The sequence below is a fragment of the Myotis brandtii genome, unplaced genomic scaffold (genome assembly GCF_000412655.1).
Source record: "Myotis brandtii unplaced genomic scaffold, ASM41265v1 scaffold2414, whole genome shotgun sequence".
In the NCBI taxonomy this organism is placed as follows: domain Eukaryota; kingdom Metazoa; phylum Chordata; class Mammalia; order Chiroptera; family Vespertilionidae; genus Myotis; species Myotis brandtii.
Genome location: NW_005359117.1, coordinates 18,926 through 45,014, shown reverse-complemented (window position 1 = coordinate 45,014; position 26,089 = coordinate 18,926). Strand labels below are relative to the sequence as shown.

At 53.7% G+C, this 26,089-nt stretch overlaps 1 protein-coding gene across 1 annotated transcript in view; it reads left to right on the top strand.

Moving 5' to 3' along the window:
- VWA5B1 (von Willebrand factor A domain containing 5B1) overlaps nucleotides 1-22,762 on the top strand; it is a 45,086-nt gene extending 22,324 nt beyond the window's left edge. Inside the window, exons 13-22 of the mRNA XM_014540331.1 lie at nucleotides 197-387; nucleotides 4,170-4,371; nucleotides 4,846-5,142; nucleotides 7,754-7,891; nucleotides 11,025-11,156; nucleotides 13,982-14,056; nucleotides 14,955-15,024; nucleotides 15,549-15,666; nucleotides 17,144-17,626; nucleotides 18,672-22,762. Of these exons, the coding sequence (XP_014395817.1) occupies nucleotides 197-387; nucleotides 4,170-4,371; nucleotides 4,846-5,142; nucleotides 7,754-7,891; nucleotides 11,025-11,156; nucleotides 13,982-14,056; nucleotides 14,955-15,024; nucleotides 15,549-15,666; nucleotides 17,144-17,626; nucleotides 18,672-19,301 (2,336 nt within the window). The 3' untranslated portion in view covers nucleotides 19,302-22,762. The remainder of the gene's footprint in view (nucleotides 1-196; nucleotides 388-4,169; nucleotides 4,372-4,845; nucleotides 5,143-7,753; nucleotides 7,892-11,024; nucleotides 11,157-13,981; nucleotides 14,057-14,954; nucleotides 15,025-15,548; nucleotides 15,667-17,143; nucleotides 17,627-18,671) is intronic.
- Nucleotides 22,763-26,089: the final 3,327 nt, after the last annotated feature.

Here is a 26,089-nt window from a genome sequence, read left to right as displayed (position 1 = left end):
CTGGGTGATAGATTAGGGCCCGGTTAGGCCAGGCTTTGAATGCCAGGTGAGGTGAGGCACCCAAACATACGTCAGTAGGTGAGCAGTGGAAAGATCAAGAAGTTTTCAAGCATGAAAGGGTATGCAAGCCCCTCCCTCTTTGCCCGCTGTCCTCTTCTTGCACTCTGGTGGCTCCCCTGTCACCACCCCTGTCCAGGTGTGGGCCTCTCCCAGCGACGACGGGCATATAGCACCAACCAGATCATCGACCACAAGCCCTCCCCGAGGGCCACCACGGTCAGCGACCCCACGATGGCTGCCAGGAGATACCCACTGCGGAAAGCCAAGCTGCAGGACCTCATCAACCAGCCCAGCCCAGATGCCCAGCCGAGACAGATTGATTTGCAGGTACCCGAGCGGGGTAGGGTGGAGTTGGGGGAGGTCATGGGTGGGGGTGAGCTGTGTCTCCTGCTTCAACCGGAAGGATGGAGCCCGTCCACAACTGACTGAGAAGCGAGTCACCTCTTCCTTCATCTGCCTGACCCTCAGTGACCCCTTCCTGACAATGATACTCATTGGCCAATGACAGCACAGTTCTCTGCACACAGCACTTCCCAGTTGTCAAGGAGCCTCCCCATCTGCTCTCTCATTTGATTTTATAGCAGCCCTGGGATAGGAGGGGGTGTGGAAATGAAAGGTAAAGGTCACACCGCTTGTCTGAAGATTAAAACCCGGGACCCACTTCCTGCAAAGCTCTTGCTTCCCTCTCCATCACACACTGCACCTCCTGCAGATACCAAGGATGGTACATCCACCCAGGGCAGGGGTGATCTCAGCGCTACAGCCACAGCAGGGCCAGTTGCCCCCTGTCCAGCTAGACCAGTTTCTCGGCCTCAGCACCTTGGACATGATAATTCTTTGTTGTGGGGCGCTCTTGTGTAAAAATTATAGAAATTTTACAGCATCCCTGGCCTCTGTCAAATGAATGCCAGTTAAACCACCACCCCCAGTGATGACAACTAAAGATGTCTGTAGACATTGCCAAATGCCCCTGGGGGAGGGCGGCAAAATCACCAGTTTGAGAAACACTGTCCTAAACCAATGGGCTTGATGTAGCTTCGTCAGGGTGAGTCTGTGGTTCCACAGAAGCAACCTTTTCTTCCTCATGCCCACCCACAACCTCCATCCATCCCCGCCTCCACAGACGCATCAGCCCCCACGCTCCCCAGGGGCAGAGACACTGCCACCTCGTCCCTGAGGTCCTTCTCTGTCCTTAGCCGGGGATGCAGTTGGAAGACACTGACCTTGGAGTTAGGCAGACGCTGCTCCTCAAACATGTTACTCAACCTCTCTGAGCCCCAATTTCTTTGCCTGTGAAATGGGGAGAATAGTTTGCATGGGTGGTTGAGCTAACAGGCATCCACAGACATGTACTGAGAGCCAACTATAAGTGGAGGACTCTTGCAGGCATCGGGTGATAAGAGATCAAGTGCCGGATGCAGTGCCTGGCACACAGTAGGTGTCCTTTAAATGCAGGTCTGGTTAGTGAGCGCTCTGAGCAGTGTGGCTTCTCTTCTCTCCTACTTGCTTCTGGCCATCTTTGCTCATCTCTGCCCCATCCCCTGCTTGGCTTCTTCCCCAATCTGATTCTCCCCAACACAACATGTGCACACATGTATACACGCCCTACAACCTCTGGCTGGGTGAAGGGCTGAACCTGAGACTAGTCTATTGCTATGGAGACGGTAGCGGCTTGTTTCTCAGTGCGGTGGTGATGGTGGGGCAAAGGTGAGAGGAATTCCAGTCTCTGATGAGGGAGGTGAGGTTAGGGACGCCCTGGGATGCAGCAGCCTGGCTGGGTTACCAGCTCCCACTGAGGCCATCCAGTCCCAGTCTTCTCCCACACCCTGGTACCATCCCAGGACCTCAGGTCCAGAGGAGACGGGAAGGAACACCTCAGCCCCTGCCCCAAGGAGCAGGAGCCCCCATCTAATGGGGAGTACAGTCCCTTCCCAATAAATACTTGGTAGCGATGAGAAAGACCACCCAGTTAGCTGTTGGCCTAAAAGACTGAGAAACACCTTTTCTCTCTGTTACACCCACTAAGTGCCCTTGCGCCCTGTCTCCTATCAGGCAATGCAAATGTTGCCAGAGACACAAATTCATTTTTAATTAATTTAATATTCTTTAATTACAAACATACTCAGAGTGTGAAAATCACACCCTCAAACAGTTCTGTCGAGTATAAAGTAAAAAGAAAAGTACCCCGACCTACTTGGTTTTGAGTGTTTCCTTCCAGAAATACTACACACACGCAAACACACACATACACAACACACGTACGTGTTTTAAATAATCACATATACAAACTTCCTTCTAAATTGCTTTTCTAATATCTTCTTAATTCACTTTTTTATATACAGTAAAATTACTCCTTTTGGTGACTAGCCCCATGAGTTCTGACAAATGAATAGTCATGTAACCATTTCCACGATCAGAATACAGAAGAGCTGCAAATGTTTTAATGTTTTCTCTTAGACGTCTTCCCAAATTAGTTTTTAAGAAACTGGCTGTTTTATTGCAGTGCTGTGTGGTGTTCCAACAATGGACCTACCATAACTTACCAGTATTTGCCAATCTTAATGAAGTACATTCAGATAGTTTCCAGATAGTCACAAAATCTTTTTTTAACAAATAATACTGCAACAAAGATACAGTACATGTACATAGATATTTGCAACCTTGCGTATTTACACAGGATTCAATTCCTAAAGGTGGAATCACTGGGTCCAGGGACCGTGGGCCTTGTTAATGTTGACAGCTAGCATCGTTCTCCACAAGTTCACGTCACTGCGCACTCCCACCAACAGTCCATGGGGGACCCCCGTCTCCCCATGACCACATTGCGTGTCATCAGACATTTACATATTTTCTAGTCTGGAAAATGGGAAAAATCATAATTCATTTCATTTTATTTTTTTATCCTCTCCCGAGGATATATTATTATTGATTTAAGAAAGGAAGGGAGAGAAACATCAATGTGAGAGAGAAACATTGATCCGTTACCCCCCATATGCACCCCAACTGGAGATCAAACCCACAACTTAGGTATGTGCCCTGACTGGGAAGCGAACCCTTGAATGATGCTCCAACCAATGAAGCCACCTGGCCAGGACTGTCATTCATTTTAATTTAGAGCAACACTCAAGAGCTGAGCATGTTTTCATGGGTTTATTGGATACTTTTTCTGTAAACTGGCTGTAAAGGCCCTTAAGCCATTATTTCATCGAGTGTGTCTCCACCCCCACCAGTGATTTCTAAGAGCATTTTCTTGAAAATGAGCTTTGTCATGCATGTTGCAAATATATTTCCCAGTTTACCCCTGGCCTTTTGATGTTTTCTTTTAGACAGATTAAGTCCACAAAACAGAACAGAAAGCCCAGAAATAACACCAAATGTGCATGAGAGCTTTGTTGGCATAGAGGTGGGGAACTCATAAACCCTAGAGCAGTGGGTCTCAACCTTCCTAATGCCTTGACCCTTTAATATAGTTCCTCATGTTGTGGTGACCCCCAATTTCATTGTTACAAATTGAACATAATTAAAGCATAGTGATTATTCACAAAAACAATATGTAATTATATATGTGTTTTCCGATGGTCTTAGGTGACCCCTGTGAAAGGGTCATTCGACCTTTGGGTCGCGACCCACAGGTTGAGAACCGCTGCCCTAGAGACTCCATAAATGAACAGTATTCAATAAACAGTGCTAGGATTCAAAAAAACCAACGAAAAGGCTGGTTCCTATTTCCTTACAAGAAAAATAAATTTCATGTGAATCAAAGATTTAAGCAAACAAACAAATATCACAAAAATTCTACAGGAATTTTTTTTTTTTTTAGTAGGAAAGACCTTTTAAGCATGACCTATGAGAAGGCCTAAGGAAAGGGTTAATTTTAAACACACACAAACGTTTTAAACTTTGTGGCAAAAATAAGTGAGTGTAGATTATCTACGGTATGTGATTTTCCATGGTCTTCCGGGGTTTGGACTTCATCCATGGTTTGGGATTATTCATGTTGACATTTCTCATGGGTAGTGGAGAGTAAGTGGTTTGTCCTTGGGTGCTACAGGCGGAGCTGGGGTGGAGGGGAGCGGCCCAGCCTCCTCACCTTCCTCTTGCCTTCCTAGCCCTTCCTGAACAGTGGCTGGGACCTGTGCCAGGGCCCCAAACTCCGGGGCCCAGGGGCCCGCAGGCCCTCTCTGCTGCCCCAAGGCTGCCAGCCCTTCGTGCCCTCTGACCAGGAGCCCCAGGCCTGGAGCCCCATGAGGGAGCTGGATCTTGGGTACAGCCTGCAGCCTGCCTCAGACAGCCTCAGCCCTGGGGACCAGGGTAAGTGTCCTCAGGGCCCAGGGCCTGACTGGGAACAGGGAGGACTCCTTGGCGATGGCCTGACTTCAGATGACAGGCCCAGAGGACAGATGCCGTGCCCTTTGGGGGTTGGGGGGAGTCTGCTGTGGCCCCTTCTCTCCCTGAGGACCTCACCAACCCCTCTTTTCCCAATCAACCTGGCCCTTGGGCTACCTGTCCCCTACCGCGCGTCCTCCCTGCGGCACATTCTCCCCGAGGAGTGCCCCACCCCATCCTACTGGACCCCTCAGGTCCTGGCTTCCTGGGAGGTGGGACCAGCCCATGCCACCCCACCTGTTCTAAGAAAGGAGTTTCGAGATCCCTGGGCGTGCGGCTGGGGTGCTGTACTGTGTTTGCTTAGGGGTGTTTGGGCCCTGGGAACGGATGCTGTCCCCTGCGGGGCTGGCCCTCTGTCCCCCAGTTCAGAGCACTGTCCTCTCGTCCCTCCGCCCACAGAGCCGGTCCATCAACCCTCCTCCTTGGAGACCCAGACCTCCCCGGCCTGGGAGCCGCAGGCCAGCACCGGCAGGCAAGCCACCCCAGACCCCGTGCTGGGCAAGGCCGTGGTCAAGGGCCTGCGCGACAGCCAGCGTTTACAATGGGAGGTGAGCTTCGAGCTGGAGCCCCCGGGCCACGAGCGGAGCAGAGCGCACGACGCTGACCTTTGGAAGGAGACCTTCCACCACCTGGCGGCCCGCGCCATCATCCGTGACTTCGAGCAGCTGGCGGAGCGCGAGGGCGAGATAGAGCAAGGTGAGCGCCCCGGGCCTGCGCCCGCCTCCTGCCCTCCGAGACCGCCCAACCGCCCAGTGTGCTCAACTCCCCAAAGCATCGCTGCTTCCAGGTGCCTACACACACACACACACACACACACACACACACACACACACACACGCAGCCCAGGGCTCCATCCCCTCCGGTATCTGCCCCATCCCCTTGCCTCTTCCCACCAGCCCTTGGCTCCTCCAGCCCTCCCACCCTCACCAGGTGATCTGTCCTCTCCTCTCCCTCCTCCGTGCCCTCTGCTTCTGGTCCTCCACCCTCCTCACTTCCCAACCTTCTCCCCACAGCGCCCTCTAAGACAGAACAATGGGGACAGCCCCATTCCACCCACTCTGCTCCTCTGGGACCGCACCTACCTTCCCACAGACCCCACTAGACAGCGGTTCCCAACCTTTTTCTGGCCACGCCCCACCTAAGCGTCTCTAAAATCCTGATGCCCCCACCCCATGACATATAATTCTTATTATTCAAAAAGTGAACTCCTATTCGCCTGGAGGAAGCCTAAAAGGCCATTAACTTGGTCTAAACAAGCTTCCAAAGAATATGGCATCCATGAAAGAGAAAAATAAAAGAATGTGAAAGGACAGTTGAAGTACTGAGGAAGAAACCACTAAGAAATTGTTAAAAAATAATAATAATAATAATATGAAGTGCTATGAAAAATAGAATAAAGTTTCAAAACATATAATAGAGAACTGAAATGCATAAACAAGTCACAATATATTCTTATATACTGTATATGAGGCCCTTAGAACCATAAGAAATGCAAAAAATTCACTGTTAATCACTCATTCTCAAATTACCCCCCTTACAAAACAAATTGCCCCTCTGTGGGGGGTGTGCCCCACATTGGGAACCACTGTCCTAGACCTGCTCGGTCCACTCACTCATCAAGGCCACTTACTGAACGCAGATCTTCGGGGGGGGGCAGCCTTGGGGCTGAGCACAGTGACCAGAGCATCCCTGCCCTTACCAGTGCTTGACACAGACTAGCAGGAGAGCCAGCATTAATCAAATAAGTATAGACTTATTAATTGCCCGCATTTGCCCTAGGTGCTATTAAGAAGAAATATAGGGATACAAAAGATTGTATAACAAGGGTGGTGGGGGAGCTCATTTAGCTCAGGAATTGGTGCAAACTTTTCTTAAAAAGTGAGTCCTGGGATCCTGATGGAGTCCACTTGAAGACTAGACAAAGATCGAAATAGAAAATATTTCCATTATTTGTTATAGTTTATGCTTTATTTACATAATATGATTTATATTTATATTATTTGTATTGTAAAGTCGTCATTAGAAAAAACTTATTGCACACACACCGAAAAGACAGTTTGCAAATCAAGAGTACCCAAACCAACACATGGAATGAAGCTCAGGGGTATCCTATATAATAAAAGCCTAATATGCAAATCAACTGAATAGCGGACCAACCTGTGGAACAACCAGTCATGATGATGCGCACTGACCACCAGGGGGCAGACGCTCAATGCAGGAGCTGCCCCCAGCCCACAGGCCCCAGGCCAGCCAATGCAGGTGCCAGCGGGGGCCCCCTGATCGCCCTGCCGGTAGCTCCACAGATCGGCCCTGATCTCTGGCCAGGCCTAGGCACCCTACCTGTGCACAAATTTTGTGCACTGGGCCTCTAGTATTATCATAAAGCAGCTTATAGAGTGAGGAAGCAGTGACAGTTAATTCTTCATGGCAATTGGTTATAAAGTTGGAATTTTCAGCAGTTACCTTACAGTAACCTTGGGAAACAGTTCAAGTCTCAGAGGCAGAAGCAAGAAATGACCCCGGTCACGTTCGTCTTGCAAAATGAGCTAAATTAAACTTTGTTTGTTTAATGAAACTGGTTTTGCCTGCTCAGGGAATTTTCAAGGCTGATCTCTGTTTGGTTTTTATTTTAACATTACATAATATGTTATTTTTTCCCCACGAGCACTTCACCTTGCAGTTTACAAAACGTGTCCCCTCTGCATGTCCTCGGCTCCTCACACAGCCTTTTGGACGTGGCAAGCCGCAGAGACTGCTAACTTGCTGCGTGGAAAGAGCTGGGGCTTTGGGAACAGACCACCACTAAGTCCCAATCTCAATCCACGACTACCTCGCTGTGTGACCCTGTGCCTGCCGCTCTCCCTCTCTGGTTTCCAAGCTGCAAAATTGTCCAATGGGCCGGACCAGTGGCCCACACTCAGCCAGGATACTATGAAGTCCTGCAGCAAGAGTCTCATTAGGCAGCTACGAACTGAAAATAGGAAATGCAGACAACACAGATGGCTTTGATTGTCTTTAATAACACTAGTTATTTAAGGGCAGTAACTGCCTTTTTTAGTCTTAGATGTCTTACCTCTTTTACATGAAAACATCCTTATTGTATGAAGTGATAGTGGAGGATAACAATCTTGCGGGGGGGAGGGGGGGGTATGTTCTTAATCGGCAAGTTGGAAACCCCTTGATTTGAAGGCCTTATTTCATCCTAAAGATGGGACCACTGGTCTAGCCTTCCCTCTGGCTTCCGGAGCTTCCGTGTGGGAGAGAATGTTCTGAGTCCACACAGTGACCCCAGCTTCTTCCTCCGCAGGATCCAGCCGCCGCTACCAGGTGAACGCCGTGCACACCAGCAAGGCCTGCAACATCATCAGCAAGTACACCGCCTACGTGCCTGTGGACGTGAGCCAGAGGCTGTACCTGCCCACCGTGGTGGCCTACCCCAGCTCCGGTAAGGCAGGGGGGTGGCCAGGCAGCCCCCGGGGGCTGGAGGAGGTGGCTGGGACCTTAAGGGGCAGAGCTTGCAGGGTGGGGTGCACAGAAGGGTCTAGAACAGTGATGGCGGACCTATGACACGCGTGTCAGAGGTGACACGTGAACTCATTTTTTTGGTTGATTTTTTTTGTTAAATGGCATTTAAATATATAAAATAAATATCAAAAATATAAATCTCTGTTTTACTATGGTTGCAAATATCAAAAAATTTCTATATGTGGCATGGCACCAGAGTTAAGTTAGGGTTTTTCAAAATGCTGACACGCCGAGCTCAAAAGGTTCGCCATCACTGGTCTAGAAGCATAAAGACCCCAAAAGCAGATGGTGTAGCCACCACGAGGCACAGAAACCTGTGAAACCACCCCACTCCCTTATTCCCACCAAATAAGCATGACTTCACTGAAGTTTTCCAACGAGGGCAATGATATGTGCTCACTGTAGAAAATTCCAAAATGTAGAAAGACAGAAAATAAATAGAAGTGACTAGAAGTGACAGTCATCCAGAGATGAGTACTGATTACCTCCTTGGTGACCACCCTTCCGGACTTCTCTCTATGGATATCTCCACAGAGAAATCAAAAAAACATAATTTTGCATGAATTGGATCATATCAATGTGTGCTGTTCCTTACGAAATATGGGTGGGAAGGTGAATCTCTACCATCATTTTAACAGCTGCGGTGTTTCCTGATGCGGAAAAATACTAATCGTAATAGTCAATTTGACAGGGATGGAATAGATATATGGATATGAGATGGATGGAGATATATATATAATCATTTAGTCCTCAGAACAACTCTGCAAGGCAGATACTATTACCCCCATTTTAAAGGTGGGAAAACAGAGGCAGAGGGGGTTAAGGGTCACACAGCAGGAAGAGGCAGAGACAGGCTTTGAACCCCGGGGATCTGGCTCCAGAGTCTCTGCTCACCCCGCTCCTCTCCAACTGCCTCTTAAGGTTTCTCAGAACCTACTGAATCAGCCCCTCATTATTAGACCTTCAGTTTATTTCCTTTTCGACTATTATAAATGATGCTGCAAAGAACATCTTTGTGCACCTGTCTGGTTATCTGCTCAGGGTTAATGAACTCTCAGAAGTCAGATTGCGTATCAAGATTGCCCGTTTAAAACTGTGCTGGATGTTACCAAACTGGCCAAGGCCCAAGAGTTATTCCGATGCCCACCCTCGCCAACACTGACTGTTGTTCATCTTTCTAAACCCTGCCAGTCTGATAGTGAGGAAAGACTCTCTCTGGGGGATTTCTTTAGTTTTTAGTTTTTGGGTGAGATGCTGTTCACCTGTTTGTGAACTACTTGTTCTTTTCATCTCCTGAATTACTTTTTCCTGTTCTTTGTAGTGTCTTTTTTAGCAGGCCTCCTGAAAGAATTGTGTTTGGAAACAGAATGTGCCTTTCCTCCTTCCTCCTGTGCCCTGCACCCCTTTTGTTTATAGTCACCACTGTTCTCAGTTCGGGCTCTGGCCAGCAGCCAGGCTGTTGCTCCACTGGCCATGCTTATTCACTGAGCCTTGTCATCCTGAGTGACATGCTTATTCAGGATGTCTGTCCCTCCCACCCGTCTCTGACCATCCTCCTGGCCTCTGTAGCCACAGTCTGGGAGGTATGGAGACCATCCCGCCATCCCCAAAGGTCTGCTCAGCACTTCCCAAAGTGTGATCCAGGAAACTAGAAGCCTAGTTCTCCATCCCATCAATGGTCATTCAGCACAAAAATAGGAAATCCCAGCCCTGGCCAGTGTGTCTCAGTGGGTTGGACATTATCCCATGCACCAATCAGGACACATGCCCAGGTTGTGGGCTCCATCCCCAGTAGGGTTTTGCTCTCACATTGATGTTTCACTCTCTTTCTCCCTCTGCCTTCCTCTCTCTCTATAAATCAATTTTTTTTAAAAAAAATGTTTAACAGGAAATATCAGATCAGGAAGAAACTGAACTAAATGCCAGTTCAGGAAACACTGAACTAAATAAAGCTCAAAAGCTTTCTTCACAGCAGAGCCTTTGGAACCTTTGGGATGTTAATATACATCAGGAGGCTCAGAGAATGGACCATAGTATGCAGCTTCTTCAAAATTTATTGCCCAATAGAACTCTTCTTTTTTTTTTAAAGAATAACTTACAGACTAGTGTTCTCATAGAGTGGGTTCCCCAAAACACACTTTGTGGGGCGCGGGTACGGTGTTTTGGCCAGGTTCAAACCTCGGACTAATGAAAGGACAGGGTCCTCTCATTGCCACGTGCAAGTCCCAGCTGGAGGGCAGGGCCCACCCAGCACAATTATAGCCAACGGCTGTGGTTGTAAGCTTGAACCTATGGTCCAAACACGTAGCCCCACGTGCCTTGTGCTAGAGTTCAGATGCATGTAGTTGAGTAGAGTTGGAACTCACGAGAATGCTGTAAACAACGTGATCACGCCCCTGCTTTGCCTCATGACATCTGCTATAAAATAAAGACGGCTTGTGGGCGCTGGCGTTGTCTCCTCATTAGAGAGGCAGCGTCCCACCGAGACCCAGCTATTATTCTCTTGTCTGTCTTTTCCTTAATCCTTTCACGCCCCCTGCCCCACTCAGTTTACCTTTGGCCACAACAACACTTGGGTGCTGTAGCTTCCTCTCTCTTCCATCCATCCCCCATTGGTGATGCCCTGGGACTGCAGGGATCTGCCTGTGGCAGGGGGCATGGGACCTGGGCCTTTGAGACAGCCAACGGGGAATGAAAGGAAATGGAGTGTTCGTGAGAAAACCAGCCTTTAGACTAACTAGAAAACACTGCTGCTTCCTGAACATTCTCTCTCGGCAGCAGTATTTACCTAGCAAAGTCGGTATTATCCCCATTTTCCAGATCTGGACATTGAGGTTGAGAGTGGTTAGCACCCCATCCAGCTACTAAAAGATGGGCTGGGGTTCAAACCCAGGTCATTCTGGCTCCAAAGCTCATGGTCTCACCTTGTACAATGCCTCCCTGTCTTTGGATAATTGACAGGCTGAAGCCAGAATCCTTCCTGCCAGCTTGGGAAGGAGGCAAAGGACTGGCACAGTTGCACCCACCTGACCCCTTCTCCTGTCCTCACGAAGGTGCTGCACTGCGGATGGCCAGCTCTCGGGCCCTGAACCAACAGTGGAGGGGCAGCTCTGCTGGCTTCAGTCGGTCCCAGTCCGTGTTCACGGAAGACTCGGCAGCAGGACCTGGCAGATTTCAGAACCTAAGTAAGAACCACCTGGGGCGGGTACTGGATCCTGAGCTCCTGAGTCATGGCATCCTCGTGCCCAAGACCCTGGAGGCCTCACTCTGAGTCTGCACTTTGGGCCCTTGCAGGACCAGGGTGAGGCCAGGCCTCCCCGGCTCTCTGAGGCCTGAGATGGGCAGCGGGGTGCAGCATGGCCCAAGCATGCTGCCTTAACACAGCGTTGCTGAGAGAGCCTCTCGGAGCCAGGAGCAGCCTGGCCTCCCTGCCCGCGTGCCCACACCATCCCTTCACCTCTCCCCTCTGAAGGTCCGCCAACCCCGGTGGCTATTCCCTGCCTCCAACCTCTGAGTCCTCCCAGGCGTCCAATGCCAGAAAACCTGATAAATAGGGGAAAGTGGAGAGCAACAAGGCAGGTCCATCGTTTGGGTCCTGCCATCTGCCTCGTTCCTTCCCGCCTTCACCTGATTGCGTTGTGCCTGCAGCTTGGTCCTTGAAGATCCGTGGTTTGGCCTTTTTGTGACTTTACACTATTCGCAGGAGGCTTCAACTCTCTGTGTCCTGAATGTCTGCATGTCTTTCTGTCCCTCTAAAGCAGTGGTTCTCAACCTTCTGGCCCTTTAAATACAGTTCCTCATGTTGTGACTCAACCATAAAATTATTTTCGTTGCTACTTCATAACTGTAATGTTGCTACTGTTATGAATCATCATGTAAATATCTGATATGCAGGATGGTCTTAGGCGACCCCTGTGAAAGGGTCGTTCGACCACCAAAGGGGTCGCGACCCACAGGTTGAGAACCGCTGCTCTAAAGACATCCTAACAGCTGCACCAGTCCTAACCCCTTTCTTCACGCCCCCGGGTGTGCAGTGAAGATCTGCTCTGTGCACAGGGAGGACACTGGAGGGCCCACCTGGCCACAAGCCAGGACGCCCAGATCATAATTTAATTTAACCTGAGGGTTAGAAAGTTCTTACGGACATTGATGGGTTAAAAGGGAACAGTGGGTAAGCTGGTGGAGGAGCTCTTTAGAATTAAAGAGTTGTGCCAACTCTTTGGTTCCATCAGAGCCTCCAAAATTGGGAACCTGCTCTTCCCCTGAGCCATGCTGAGCCTCAAGTCTAGAGGAAATGTCTTCCTTTCTCCATAGCGGTGGCCCATGACTTCCATCAAAATCACAAATCCCTTCTGTTTTTTAACATTTTTTTTTATTGATTTCAGAGAGGAAGGGAGAGGCAGAGAGAGATAGAAACATCAATGATGACTTGAGAGAATCATCAATCGGCTGCCTCCTGCACACCCCGCAGTGGGGATCGAGCCCATAACCCAGGCATGTGCCCTGACCTGGAATCGAAGTGTGACCTCCTGGTACATAGGTCAATGTTCAACCACTGGGCCACGCCGGCTGGGCGAAAATCCCTTCTTTTCAATTGTCCTCTGATTCAGACCCAAGTGTCTATTATATCTAAGCTGTTCCTCTATCCCAAGCACTTGCCCTCCCCAAGGGTGATAATCGCTAACACGTACTGAGAGTTTCCTGTGTGCTGGGCACTGTCCCAATTATCCATGGCTCCTCATAATCATCTGATTTGGTTTATTTTATTGTCCCCATTAAGAGATGAGAAAACTGAGGCTCAGAGAGGTTAAGTGACTTACTCAAGATCACACAGCTGATATAAGGTAGAGCCAAGACTTAAACTCAGGCATTGTCTGGCCCCAGAACCCAGGAGTTTAACCACCAGGTTAATTTGCCTCCTGGTTGCCTCAGTCACTAGTTCACTCCCACACTGCCCCACTCCACCCGAGCACCTAGTGATAACCAGAGCTCCTTGGCCCTCATGGAGCTCCTGACAATCTCATAGGGGACCAGAGGCTCTGATGAACATAATTGTGCATGAAGCTTTTTCCATAATTTGGTTTATTCTTTTATAGTATACTAGAGGCCTGGTGCACGAAAATTTGTGCACTGGGGTGGGGGGGTCCCTCAGCCCGGCCTGCCCCCTCTCACAGTCCAGGAGCCCTCAGGGGATGTCCTACCTCTGCAGGAAGCAACCGGGTCGATCAGGGGAAGGCGCTGCCCCCACCACCCCGCTGCTGCTGCCTCTGCCAGCCGCCTGCTCTCGGCCCTCGCAGCCGCCGCGGCTTTGTCCGGAAGGACATCCAGAAGACGTCCGGTCTATCCGGTCTAATTAGTATATTACCCTTTTATTAGTATAGATTGCCCATCACTCTCCATCTCTTGAAATAATGATCCTAAGAATAACTACCCTGATTACACATTTTGAACAAACTCTGTGTAATTATCACCCCATTTTACAGATGAGGAAACTGAGGCTCAGAGCCATGTTCTGGTGCCTCCTAGAGTGCTGGCATGAAACCCTCCTCCATGAGACATAGACCTGGTGCTTCATGCCCACTTCTCCCCAACCCCCAACTCCCACCCTCAGCCCCTGACCTGCTCCTGCTTCCCTGATGGGTCTGTAGCTCAGGATTTCATTGAGCACTTACTATAAGCCAAGTATCTCACTGAATCCTTCTAATACTGTGGGACCGATACTGTTATCCCTAATTTGCAATCAAAACTTATGAAGGAAGTCCCTTTGCCAGGGTCACACAGTTAGTCCATGGGGGAGTTGGGATCGGGACCCAGGCATTCTGACTCTTATGGCAGAGCAATGGTGGTACCTTGAAGACAAAGGCCCATCCAACTAGGGATGGAACACTTACCTTGCTCTCCAGCCCACCCCCAGGTTCTGTGAATTCAGCCATCACTCTCCTGGCAGGGGTGGGAGAGGAGAAAAGGAGAGCCAGGGGACGCAGGCCTCACTGGCTTCCCTCTGTTGCAGATGTGGAGGAAAACCCCACTGTGCCCTCCGGCAATGCCACATCCCCGGGCGGGGAGAAGTACGCTGCTTCTGAGGGTATGTGGACCATCACCCAGCTCTCCCCTTGATGAAGATAGTGATCATGGTTGATCCTCGGGCCAAGAGAGTGTCTTAGCCCAACATAGTCCTCAGTGGCTCATTTATTCCTCAAAGCAACCCTGTGCGAGATAAATAGAGAGGAGAAAGGGAGAGCCAGGGGGCGCAGGCCTCACTGGCTTCCCTCTGTTGCAGATGTGGAGGAAAACCCCGCTGTGCCCTCCGGCAATGCCACATCCCCGGGCGGGGAGAAGTATGCTGCTTCTGAGGGTATGTGGACCAACACCCGGCTCTCCCCTTAATGTAGATGTGATCGTGGTTGATCCTCGGGTCAAGAGAGTGTCTTAGCCCAACATATTCCTCAGTGGCTCACTTATTCCTCAAAGCAACCCTGTGTGAGATAAATAGAATATCCCCAACTTAAAGGCTAGGAAACTGAGACGCAGGGAAGTAAAGTGACTTGCCCAAGGTCACACAGCAAGTCCGTGATGAAGCCAGGCCTGGAATCCGGCCTCCCAGTTTCTAGCTGACCGTTCCACCACCGCACTCTGCCTAGATTCCTCTAGCAATGTGCCAGGGAAGGAAAATCAATGTCCCCATCCGGGGACAAGAGGGTTTAATATGAGGCTGTCACTGCCCCAACAGGGAACCTTCCAGAAGATGCCAGGGACCACCAGCCAAGGACACTTGGAGGCCTGTTTCTTACACGTGGGCCGATATATTTCACTCCTCCCCATACCAACTGGGTCATAAACAGAAAGCAGCCTAACGTTCCCCTAGATCCCTAGGGACCAGGCAAGCCCCTGCCCCTCTCTGGGCCTCCATTTCCCCAGCTGGGCAGTGAGCGGTTGGACAGGGTCCTCTGTCAGGCAACAACTGTCACTGTGTGGCTCTCCAGGTCCCCAGCTCGACCTGGCCACCAACACCCCTTCTTCCTTGAAGACCTCTGAGACCCTGTTTGGAACCAGGTACGTGGGCTTTCCCTTGGGGGACACTTTACCACCACCCGTCTCCCAGGGGCTGTCCCTGGCTTGGAAGGCCACAGGCAGGCCCAGCCTGACATTCAGACAAAAACGAACAATCCAAACCGTGCCAAGAAGGCCCCATCCAGAGATATCACTGCCCTCCAGGCATCCCACTGCAGAAATCCCACCTCGGTGGTTCATCTCCCACAGTGCGGTCTCTTTGCAAATGCGACCCCCTGGGAGGGCCAGCCTGAGACACGCTGACCGCTGGGCTAAAAGACCGTCCTGAAAAAGAATAGCCTGGTCCCCGTCCAGGTTGCTACTAACTCACTGAGGGCCTCAGGGAAAATGCACACCCCGCCAGGCCTCAGTTTCCCCAGCTGTCAAATGAGGAGATTGGAGGAAGCCACCTATCCGATCCCTTCTGGCCTGACTTTCAGAGGCTGCTGAGTGAGCACCGGGGGGTGGGATGACCAGGGACACCACCGGGGTGGCTGTGGCCGCTCTTCCCTGCTCCACCCACACAGGCTGACTCTCAAAAAGTCCAGGCTGCTGACGCAAGCAGCCAGGGGCTTCCTGGGCAAGCCGCTGACCAAGACTCCAGAGCCAACGCCAGGGAGCCAGAGCTTCGACTACGTCCCACTGGTGAGTGCCCCAGGCGCCGGCTGCTCCACAGAGGGGCCTTCCCAGGAGCCCCCTTCCAGCCCCCCCCAACAAGGGAGGAAAACCTAGGCCTCGCACCCACGTAGTCAGCAGGGCAGAGGGGTCTGCACGAGACCCCCACCCAGGGTCTAGGAATGTTGCTAAAAGCTAGCGGCAGCAGCATCTTGGCAATCGGCTGCCTTTTTAAAAATTCACGGGAATTTCACATTCTACCCCACCATCTACATGTGTCTGATTTTCAATGCATAACAATAAGCCTTGAAATGACGCTCAGGTGAGTAAAATTCACACCCCACGGGCATGCACTGTGTTTGGGAAGCGGCTCTGCAGACGCCCCAGCATGCTGTGGCAGCGTGGGAAGCCCAGGTGTGGCGTGGACATCTCTGAATTGAGGAGCCAGGGAGCGTGGCCTGCCACCTCCGGGCCAGGGGTCATGGGGAGCAGAGGTGCCGGCAGGAAGGACATGGTTGGAGTTTCACTGCGCAGCTCCAGTCCCTGCACACCGACACGGAGCCTTTCCAGCCATCGGGGCGGCAGAGCGCTGTGCGGGGGTTCACTCAACAAGGACCCGTTGAGCCAGGCCCAGTGCCAGGCCCTGGGAGACAACCTTGAACCAGATGAGCAGAGTCCCTGAGCTCATGGCACTGTAGTGGGGACAGAGACAAGGAGCCAGGCAATTCTGCTCCTTGGCCGCTGTGATAGGAGAGCTCGGGTTGGTGGGGCAGAGCTGGGTGGGTGGGGCACCTTCTCCAGGCGGTCGGTCGGTCGGTTGGTCGGTCGGGGAGGAATGACGCATGGCTTACTGAGGAGCATAAAGGTCAAGCTGAGACCTGAAGGCTGAGGAGTGATAGCTGGCAGCCTAGAGAGGAGAGAGAGCGGCGGCTGGGGAATGGGGCTTGAGGAGGAAAAGTTGAGGACGAACCAGCGATTTGGAAATCATGGTTGGGACTTATTCTAAGAGAAAACTGACGCCACTGAACTGACGTCAGAGAGTGACATGATCTGTGCCTTACAGACCCTTGGGGTGCTGGGAAGATGAGGGGGTGGGGGCGAAGGAAGGAGGTAGAGGCAGGGACAATGCGGGGAGGTGGATGGTGGACTCCAGAGATGTTTAGAAAGCAGATCTGTTGGCACTTGGAAACTGATTGGCTCGGAGGGTGGGAGAGGGCGGTGAGCTGCCCAGAGCCGGCTTGATGGCCGAGGACGGTCTCAGTGGCGGGGATGGGCCACCTGCCCAGAACAAGAGGCAGGTTAGGAGTGAAGGCGTTGCGTTGGGCTTGCAGAGTGATCAGTTTGGAGTGCCTGTGGGATAAAGGAGGGAGCGGCTCAGTGGGCCTGGGTGCCCCACAGACCCCCCAGGAAGATGAATGGTGGGCTGTGTGGACCCAGACTTTTGCATGGCCTGGGGCTCCACCGCCTACAAAGTTGGAGGCCCACTGAGGGGCTCCCGCACCCACAGGTGTCTCTGCAGCTGGCCTCCGGAGCCTTCCTGATGAACCAGGCCTTCTGCGAGGCCATCCACATCCCTATGGACAAGCTCAAGTGGACCTCGCCCTTCACCTGCCACCGAGTGTCCCTCACAGCCCGCCAGCCCGCGTCTAAGACCAGCCCCTCGTCTCGGCACCCCTCTTGTGACACCTTCTCCGAGGAGCCTCTGGCAGGGGACAAGGCGAGCTGGGAGCTCAGCGCGGTGACAGAACACACAGGGAAGCTGTGGGCCACAGTGGTGGCCCTGGCGTGGCTGGAGCACAGCTCGGCGTCCTACTTTGTTGAGTGGGAGCTGGTGGCCGCCAAGGCCAGCGCATGGCTGGAGCAGCAGGAGGTGCCGGAGGGCCGCACGCGAGGCACGCTCAAGGCCGCCGCCCTGCAGCTGTTCGTGCTCCTGCGGCACTGGGACGAGAGCCTGGAGTTCAATATGCTCTGCTATAACCCGAATTATGTGTAGGGGGTTGGGGCAGGGGAGGCGGGCGGGGACCTGTGGGCCTGGGGGGGGAGCTTTGGACGCTATAATATATTGGTTGCTAGAAAGAGCCCTGGACTAGCGGTCAGGAGGCCTGAATTCCATCCCAACTTTGCTACCACCAGCTGTGCACCGGAAGGCCAGACCGTGCCCCCTGTCTGGGCCTCAGTTTTCCCCCTTCTCCTCCCCACTCCCCGACCCCCGTAAGATCAGTGGGTGAGGTGAGGTTGGACTAGAGATCTAGAAGGGTCAAAGGTTCCTTTCTGCCTGGACTGTGGGCTGCTGTGGGGGTGACAGCCACTGGGGGTAGAGAGGGAGCACAACTTAAACCTGGGATCCCCCAGGAGGAGGAGCACGTGGTCAGTGTCCCCTCAAATAAAAGGGTGAAGGAGCAAACCCCAAAACTGCAAGTCACCAGATTTACAAGCTTGTAGCCAGGCCGGAGAGACCACCTCGGCCTGCTGCATTGTGGGCTAGGCACTCGTCTCCATGGTGACAGCCCAGGACCCCTAAGTCACGCTTACAAACCCACTGGAGAACCATCCTCCCCAACACTGGGTAGAAGGATCACCGGGGCCTTTTCCTCCGGCCTGGAAGCCCTTCGTGTATTTAGTGTGGATGTGTGAGTTCCTGGCTAAGAAGAGCAGGTGAGCAGGACAGGGGGAGACACCCTGCAAGCGGGGTGTTAGAATTGAATGGCTGTCCGTGCAAACACAGTCCCAAAAGAATAGATGGAGTCACAGAAGTCAGTGGAGAGACCAGACAGCAGCTTAAGTAATTTACACACTTTCGGGAAGGACGTAATGCAAACTCTACCCACTCGGGCTGAGGGGCAGAGAGGCACCCTGTGTCAGCTGCATTCTGGGACGGGGGGCGCCATCCAGCCGTGTCACACTGTGCGGGACGGAGAGGCACCCTGTGTCAGCTGCATTCTGGGACGGGGGGGGGGCGCCGTCCAGCCGTGTCACACTGTGCGGGACGCGTTGGGCTTGCAGAGTGATCAGTTTGGAGTGCCTGTGGGATAAAGGAGGGAGCGGCTCAGTGGGCCTGGGTGCCCCACAGACCCCCCAGGAAGATGAATGGTGGGCTGTGTGGACCCAGACTTTTGCATGGCCTGGGGCTCCACCGCCTACAAAGTTGGAGGCCCACTGAGGGGCTCCCGCACCCACAGGTGTCTCTGCAGCTGGCCTCCGGAGCCTTCCTGATGAACCAGGCCTTCTGCGAGGCCATCCACATCCCTATGGACAAGCTCAAGTGGACCTCGCCCTTCACCTGCCACCGAGTGTCCCTCACAGCCCGCCAGCCCGCGTCTAAGACCAGCCCCTCGTCTCGGCACCCCTCTTGTGACACCTTCTCCGAGGAGCCTCTGGCAGGGGACAAGGCGAGCTGGGAGCTCAGCGCGGTGACAGAACACACAGGGAAGCTGTGGGCCACAGTGGTGGCCCTGGCGTGGCTGGAGCACAGCTCGGCGTCCTACTTTGTTGAGTGGGAGCTGGTGGCCGCCAAGGCCAGCGCATGGCTGGAGCAGCAGGAGGTGCCGGAGGGCCGCACGCGAGGCACGCTCAAGGCCGCCGCCCTGCAGCTGTTCGTGCTCCTGCGGCACTGGGACGAGAGCCTGGAGTTCAATATGCTCTGCTATAACCCGAATTATGTGTAGGGGGTTGGGGCAGGGGAGGCGGGCGGGGACCTGTGGGCCTGGGGGGGGAGCTTTGGACGCTATAATATATTGGTTGCTAGAAAGAGCCCTGGACTAGCGGTCAGGAGGCCTGAATTCCATCCCAACTTTGCTACCACCAGCTGTGCACCGGAAGGCCAGACCGTGCCCCCTGTCTGGGCCTCAGTTTTCCCCCTTCTCCTCCCCACTCCCCGACCCCCGTAAGATCAGTGGGTGAGGTGAGGTTGGACTAGAGATCTAGAAGGGTCAAAGGTTCCTTTCTGCCTGGACTGTGGGCTGCTGTGGGGGTGACAGCCACTGGGGGTAGAGAGGGAGCACAACTTAAACCTGGGATCCCCCAGGAGGAGGAGCACGTGGTCAGTGTCCCCTCAAATAAAAGGGTGAAGGAGCAAACCCCAAAACTGCAAGTCACCAGATTTACAAGCTTGTAGCCAGGCCGGAGAGACCACCTCGGCCTGCTGCATTGTGGGCTAGGCACTCGTCTCCATGGTGACAGCCCAGGACCCCTAAGTCACGCTTACAAACCCACTGGAGAACCATCCTCCCCAACACTGGGTAGAAGGATCACCGGGGCCTTTTCCTCCGGCCTGGAAGCCCTTCGTGTATTTAGTGTGGATGTGTGAGTTCCTGGCTAAGAAGAGCAGGTGAGCAGGACAGGGGGAGACACCCTGCAAGCGGGGTGTTAGAATTGAATGGCTGTCCGTGCAAACACAGTCCCAAAAGAATAGATGGAGTCACAGAAGTCAGTGGAGAGACCAGACAGCAGCTTAAGTAATTTACACACTTTCGGGAAGGACGTAATGCAAACTCTACCCACTCGGGCTGAGGGGCAGAGAGGCACCCTGTGTCAGCTGCATTCTGGGACGGGGGGCGCCATCCAGCCGTGTCACACTGTGCGGGACGCGGCCTTCTTTGCAACAGGGAACCGTGCTTGGCTGCAGTGCATTTGGGGCAGCAGCTCCAGTCAGGAGACATGATCTACTCAATGACATGGAAGACTCTTGAGGCTTCAAGGCAGAGAGGCCCTGGGGACTTGCTCCCAGGCCCACCTGGTGGTGCCATGTGGTAACATCCGCACTGCAGCCTCAGATTCCCTCCTGGCTGCTGCCCAGTGATCTCTGCCCCACAGATCCCCCTGGAGGCAGGTCTGGACTTCACCAAGGAAGCCCACCAGCTTGGGGCCCCGGGCTGAGTCCGCACACCCCGAGCTCACACCCCTCCCCAAGGCCTTAATCTCGCCTCATCGAGTGGCCCCATCAGGCCCCACAGCCCTGGCACAAGCTTCCCACTTCCAGAGATCTGGAGGGCCCCATGCAGACCTGTGGAGCACGTGGACTCTGGCGCAGTCTCAGCCTCAGGAAGACTCAGAAATGCCCCGTCTTCAGCCGGAGCTGAGGGAGCGGAGGGGTCCAGCCCAACACCCACCAGGCTGGAGAAAAGTCAGCCCCAACAGGAAGTGGTACCACGCAAACCCCCCCCCCCAAGAGCCCTCCCTGACCACCTGCTGAGCTGCAAACTCTCCCAGGCACCTCTCTGCACCAGCCCCTCGAGGCCCTCACATAAAGCTGGATCCATCCCCAAGGGAGGGGATGGGGCTGGAGACTTCCTTCATATAAATCCCGCCAGCTGCTTGGCTCACTGTTCTGTTCTCACCCTCTGGGCAGTCACTAACCCAGTGGCTCCCACCACCCCAGGCGGGACACGAGGCCAGAAGGGGATGTTGGCTCAATGTCAGCACCCCCCAGAGGGATAAGGGCTACAGGCTGTCTTGCTCAAGGCCTTGAGCAGGTGTGAGGACAGCATTGTCATCTCCCTCCCCACCTTCTCCCCCCACTCCCACCACCAAAATAACACACTGCAGCTGTGCAGCAGCAGCCCCAGCCCCAGAGTAAGGAGGGAGGGGCGTGGCATTCGTTAATGGGAAGCTTGTCAGGCCGATGGTTCACACACCTGGCACTAGTTCAGGCAAGTGGCACCTCCTCTCTGGGTGTCCTGGAGCTGGGGCTTCCCCCTACTCTGACTTTCCCCGATTCCCAGCCTCTGAGCTCTTTTCCTCTTCGTGACCATGGACTTGCTCTAATTGCCTGGGTGACCTTGAACAAGTCACATCTGCTTTCTGGGCCTCTTTCCCCCTCTAACACGACCAGGTTGGACCAGGCTGTCCAGCCTCCCAGTTAACCTGATCCTGGTGTCCCGGCTCAGTGTGGACCATGACTGGGGGCTCAGGATGGCCCGGCACCTGCCCAGTGTGGAATGAGACACCTGGAAGGGGTAACCGAGAAACCCCGCAAGGCCGAGGGCACACCACCCCCCTTCACAGGGAGCATCCTCAGTGGTAGCAGTGGCTGGAGGGCTGGACAACTTTGATGCACAAGCAAGTTGCTGACCTCCGCACTCCCTGGCTCTCCCGCCCAACACCCAAAGGTGCAGAGGAACACCCCTGGCGACGGGCCGCCCTGTGCCCCTGCCTGGAACCTGTGGGACACTCCAGCACCCCCCATTGCCGAGCCCAAATGCCGCCTCTCACTACAGCATATTGGACCGTCTCCGAGTGGCCCCCAGACCCAAATGCATCCCACAACCTGAGAGCCCTGGGAAGGGAAGAGAAGGGCAGTGCTACCCGGGGAATGGGCTGTGTGTTCATTGCCATGGCATCTGGGAGATCTTGTTCCCCACTTCTCTAGCAGGGCCTAGAGAAATCAACAAAAAAAGAATGGGCGCATTCCGGGGCTGCAGCACGCTCCGCAGCGCCCGCCGTGTAAAAACCAGAGGGGCAGGGGCGTGGGCAGCCCTTTGCAGCTGGGTGATCTGCTCGGCTGAGGTCTCCCCTGAGGTCGGGAGCTCAGCAGCGTCTCCTGGCCAGGCCTTGGCCCCTACTATGGGGCTCCCTGAACCCCGCACTCGGCCGGCCCCAGCCTGGTGACCTGAGCCTCGGAGCAGCGCCATCTCCCGGGTCACCTACGAAGCCGGCTTTCCCCTGTTCATGCTGCAAACCTCCTCGGCTGGAACCGGCCGTCGTGAGCTTCTCGCCGCTTCCCAAGGCAAAGCGCCTGTCTCCATGTGGTCGCCTGTGGTGACACACGCAGTGCAGTTTCTCTATTTGCCCAGGTGGCTTTGGCTCAAGTGGCATGGCCGGTGCTTGTCCCCCTCGGAGCCTCAAGTGCCTACAATGTGCTCCCCGCCCCCTTGCCTGCTCCCCTGTAATGTCCCCCTGGAGCCTGTGACACTTGGTCTTGGAATACACCTCGCCTTCCTGCCCGGTAGCCAGTTAGGTGGGCATCGTGGAAGGCCTGGACATCAGTCAGCTAATGTCCACCGATAACTGGCAAATCCTACCCCGGGCCGCGTGAGTGTGTGTGTGCTCAGAGGAATGGCTTATTTGTAAGTGGTGGCTACTGTTCTCGTATAGGCTTTTAGCTCATAAAAACCGTTGAACGTGATGATGTGACAAAATTACACATGTGTCTGCTCTTCTGTTCTCAGAGCTCAGACTTGGCTTTAGACGAGGGGTCCAGCCATCGGCTCGCCCATGGGGTCACACCTGACTTGGTCTGGATTTCCCCAGGGACTGAGGTAGGGAGGTCCCAGGATGTGGGACCTTCCAGTTCTAAAACTGGGGTGATCCGGGGGAAATCGGGACAAGTTGGTCACAGTGGTTCCCCCAGAAGCAGAGCCCGCGATAAGGATTCGGTGCAGATGGTGTGTTGTGTGACCCCAGGAAACACTCCAAGGCAAGTGAGGCCGTGGAACAGCGACAGGAGCGACACCGATAAAGGGCGTGTCACTAGCAGGTCACTCCCATGGGTGTGCACCTCCATCCCTGGGGAACTCCCTGGGAAGGAATGGGGGTGGGGACTACCCATTCCACCCAGTCACTGGGTGAGGCTCACCCAGGCCATTCATTCCGGGGCGCTCTGGCTGCCACCGGCGGCGCAGCAGCCGAGCTGGTCCCTGCGGTTAGAGAAAGCCCCGGGCAGAGACGCACAGGTCCTGGCCGGCGGCCAGCCCACGCGCAGAGGGGAGATAAGCTGAGGGGGCTGCAGGGCCCTGGCAGCACGTGCTCCAGTGTCTTGGCGGAGCTGCTTCCCACAGTTGGGATGTTTCTCAGAAGCAATTAGTGATCACAAAGTATGCTTATGTGCAAATCATCCCCAGTCACCAGTTTGCCTCCCACACACGCTGATCTCAAAATCAAACACGAGGCTCATCTGGAAATCCTTCGGCAGCTCACCTTGTTTCCTCAAAATCAACCCTCACTTTGCAGCCTTCAGGGCGAACAATGAGGGAGATAGGAATTCCCCACAGGCCCAAAACATTGCCTGGATGTGCTACCAGCCCGGAGAAGAATCATTCGGGGACCCAGGGGGCTGAGGCTAAAAGGTCACAGTGAGATACTGTGCGCAGGCGTGGCCCTCGTGGGTGATCTTCGCCGCGAGATGGCTTTCACTGAGATGGACAAGTCCTTTCTCTGACCCCCGCCCCGCCCCTCAGCTCTGGGCTGCTGGAGGACCTGAAGTCCTTTCAACACCTCACTGACGTACAGGAGCTGGTACGACCTCCACTTTTGTAAGAAACTCGTTTCTTTGTTCTCTTCTCCCATTGTGCATCCTGTACACGCCGTGTGCGTGTGTGTGTGTTTGTGTGTGTGTGTGTGTGTGTCCTGCTGGGATGGCAATAAGGGTCTCCTAGACCTTCACACCATGCAAAACATGCTCAGAAAAGCAGGGACTCCGCACTGGAAATTCTAGAAGGAGCGAATGAAGTGACCCCGGTGGTCTGGGTCTCTGGGTCTCCTGCACCTCTGTCCTATGGTGGTCAGTCTGCTCCAGTCATGGCTGGCCCCCGGGGAAGCCTGGGCTCCCTTGGCTCAAGTAATCTTTGCTCTGGTCTGAAATGGGGGCTGAGTCCAGCCTCGCTCTGTGGCTCTCTGGGTCTGCCACCCAGCAGCAGTTGTCCTCGTCCCCGTCCCCACCTGAGCACCACCTAGAACAGTGATGGCGAACCTATGACACGAACTCATTTTTTTGGTTGATTTTTATTTGTTAAATGGCATTTAAATATATAAAATAAATATCAAAAATATAAGTCTTTGTTTTACTATGGCTGCAAATATCAAAAAATTTCTATATGTGACTCGGCACCAGAGTTAAGTTAGGGTTTTTCAAAATGCTGACACGCCGAGCTCAAAAGGTTCGCCATCACTGACCTAGAATCTGCCAACCATGAATCCTTCCTGGAAGCATCCAGACCACCCACCCAAAGTCCAGCCACCCCAGGTCCAGGGGTGGAGGAAGAAAGGGAAATGTCTTCCATGATATAATGAGACACCGGTACTCTGCTGGGAGGCACCCTCTCCTAGCCTGGGGGTGGGGGCCTGGGGACTCAGGATGTTGTTACCCCAGCTCCTAAGACCCCGATCATATCTGGGGGGAGGGACGTTGTCTATGATGGATGGCTCCCTCAGCTCCCCCAAGCAGAACTCACTATTCCCTACACTACCCCTAAGCTCCAAGATCTCCAGGCTGCAGATATGGACCCTGCAGGCACTGACCGGGTTCCTGTCTGGCTGCAGCGTCTGGGGCTTCCCCAGGGCAGGAAACCAGGGGCTGTTTGCACAAATGCCTTGACACTCAGACCCTCCAGTGCTGTTCTGATATTGCCCAGCAGAGAGCGCTGTGGGCATGCATTGCCTTCCAGGCCCAGGGCGGGCTGAGACATTTGGGGAAAGAGGGGCAGCAGGAATGAAGGCAGGCTTTAGAAGCTATTCCTGTTCCCTGGCAACAGTCTTTTTTTCTCGGCTAAAAGTGGGTGATTCGTGATGGCTAGTTAGCCCACTGAAAGGCTGTGCTGGTCACATATTCACCTGTGTGTCTGGACACTGAGCTAGCTCCCCTGGGACTGGAAAGGACAGCGTGACTACTTAGTCCTTTTCCTGCTCTGCCCACTCCTCCTCCCCTCCACCATATTAGTACCCCCTCCTTCCCCAAACTTCCTGCAAGCCCACTTCTTAAGGAAGCCCTCCCAGGCCTCGTATTAGCAGCAGCTTCTTATAGGAGCTCCCAGTCATACACGGGGTCTCTCCCAAGCCACAGATCTTATCTCCTCCATCAGATAGGGATGTGTCTCCTCCACCCGACTGTGTGCTCTGGGGTAGCTCCATTAGCACCGGTTTTAGGACTCTGTCCACAGACGGTGAGCAGTTTGAAGACAGCCCTCTTCCCCACACCCCCAAGGGGGGATCTGAGAGCCCCCACCCCCAAAGTCCCATGAGCTTTGCACATTGGGCAAGAGAAAGCTGGGATTTGATCAGGCAAATGATCAAAGGAGCAGGCAAAAGGTCCTTGGGAAAGAAGACCAGAAAGGCAGCAGGTGAGACTTGGAGGAGATTGAAAACACCAGACCCTCCCCCCGCCCCTCATCTGCACCACACCTTCGCCCTCCCTGCAGGTCCTCCACTCCACCTGCACTGTCACCCAAGAGGTGGCCCTCATCACTGCCCACGTGTACAACAGTTCAGTGCTGCCCTATTCTCCCTGCCTCAAGTTGGCCTCTTTGCGTCCAGCCTGCGCAATGAGGCCGGAGGAGCCTTCTAAATCACCTTCAGTGGCTCCCCATCGCCCATGCAGGGCAAGTCCAAACTCACCCTGACACTCAGGACCCTTCACCTTCTCGCTCATTTTCCCCTCATTGCCTTCACTTCCTGCCCGTCACAAGCAAAGCCCATTCATTCAAGAGCTATGAACTGTGCTACCTACTCAATGCCGGGCCCC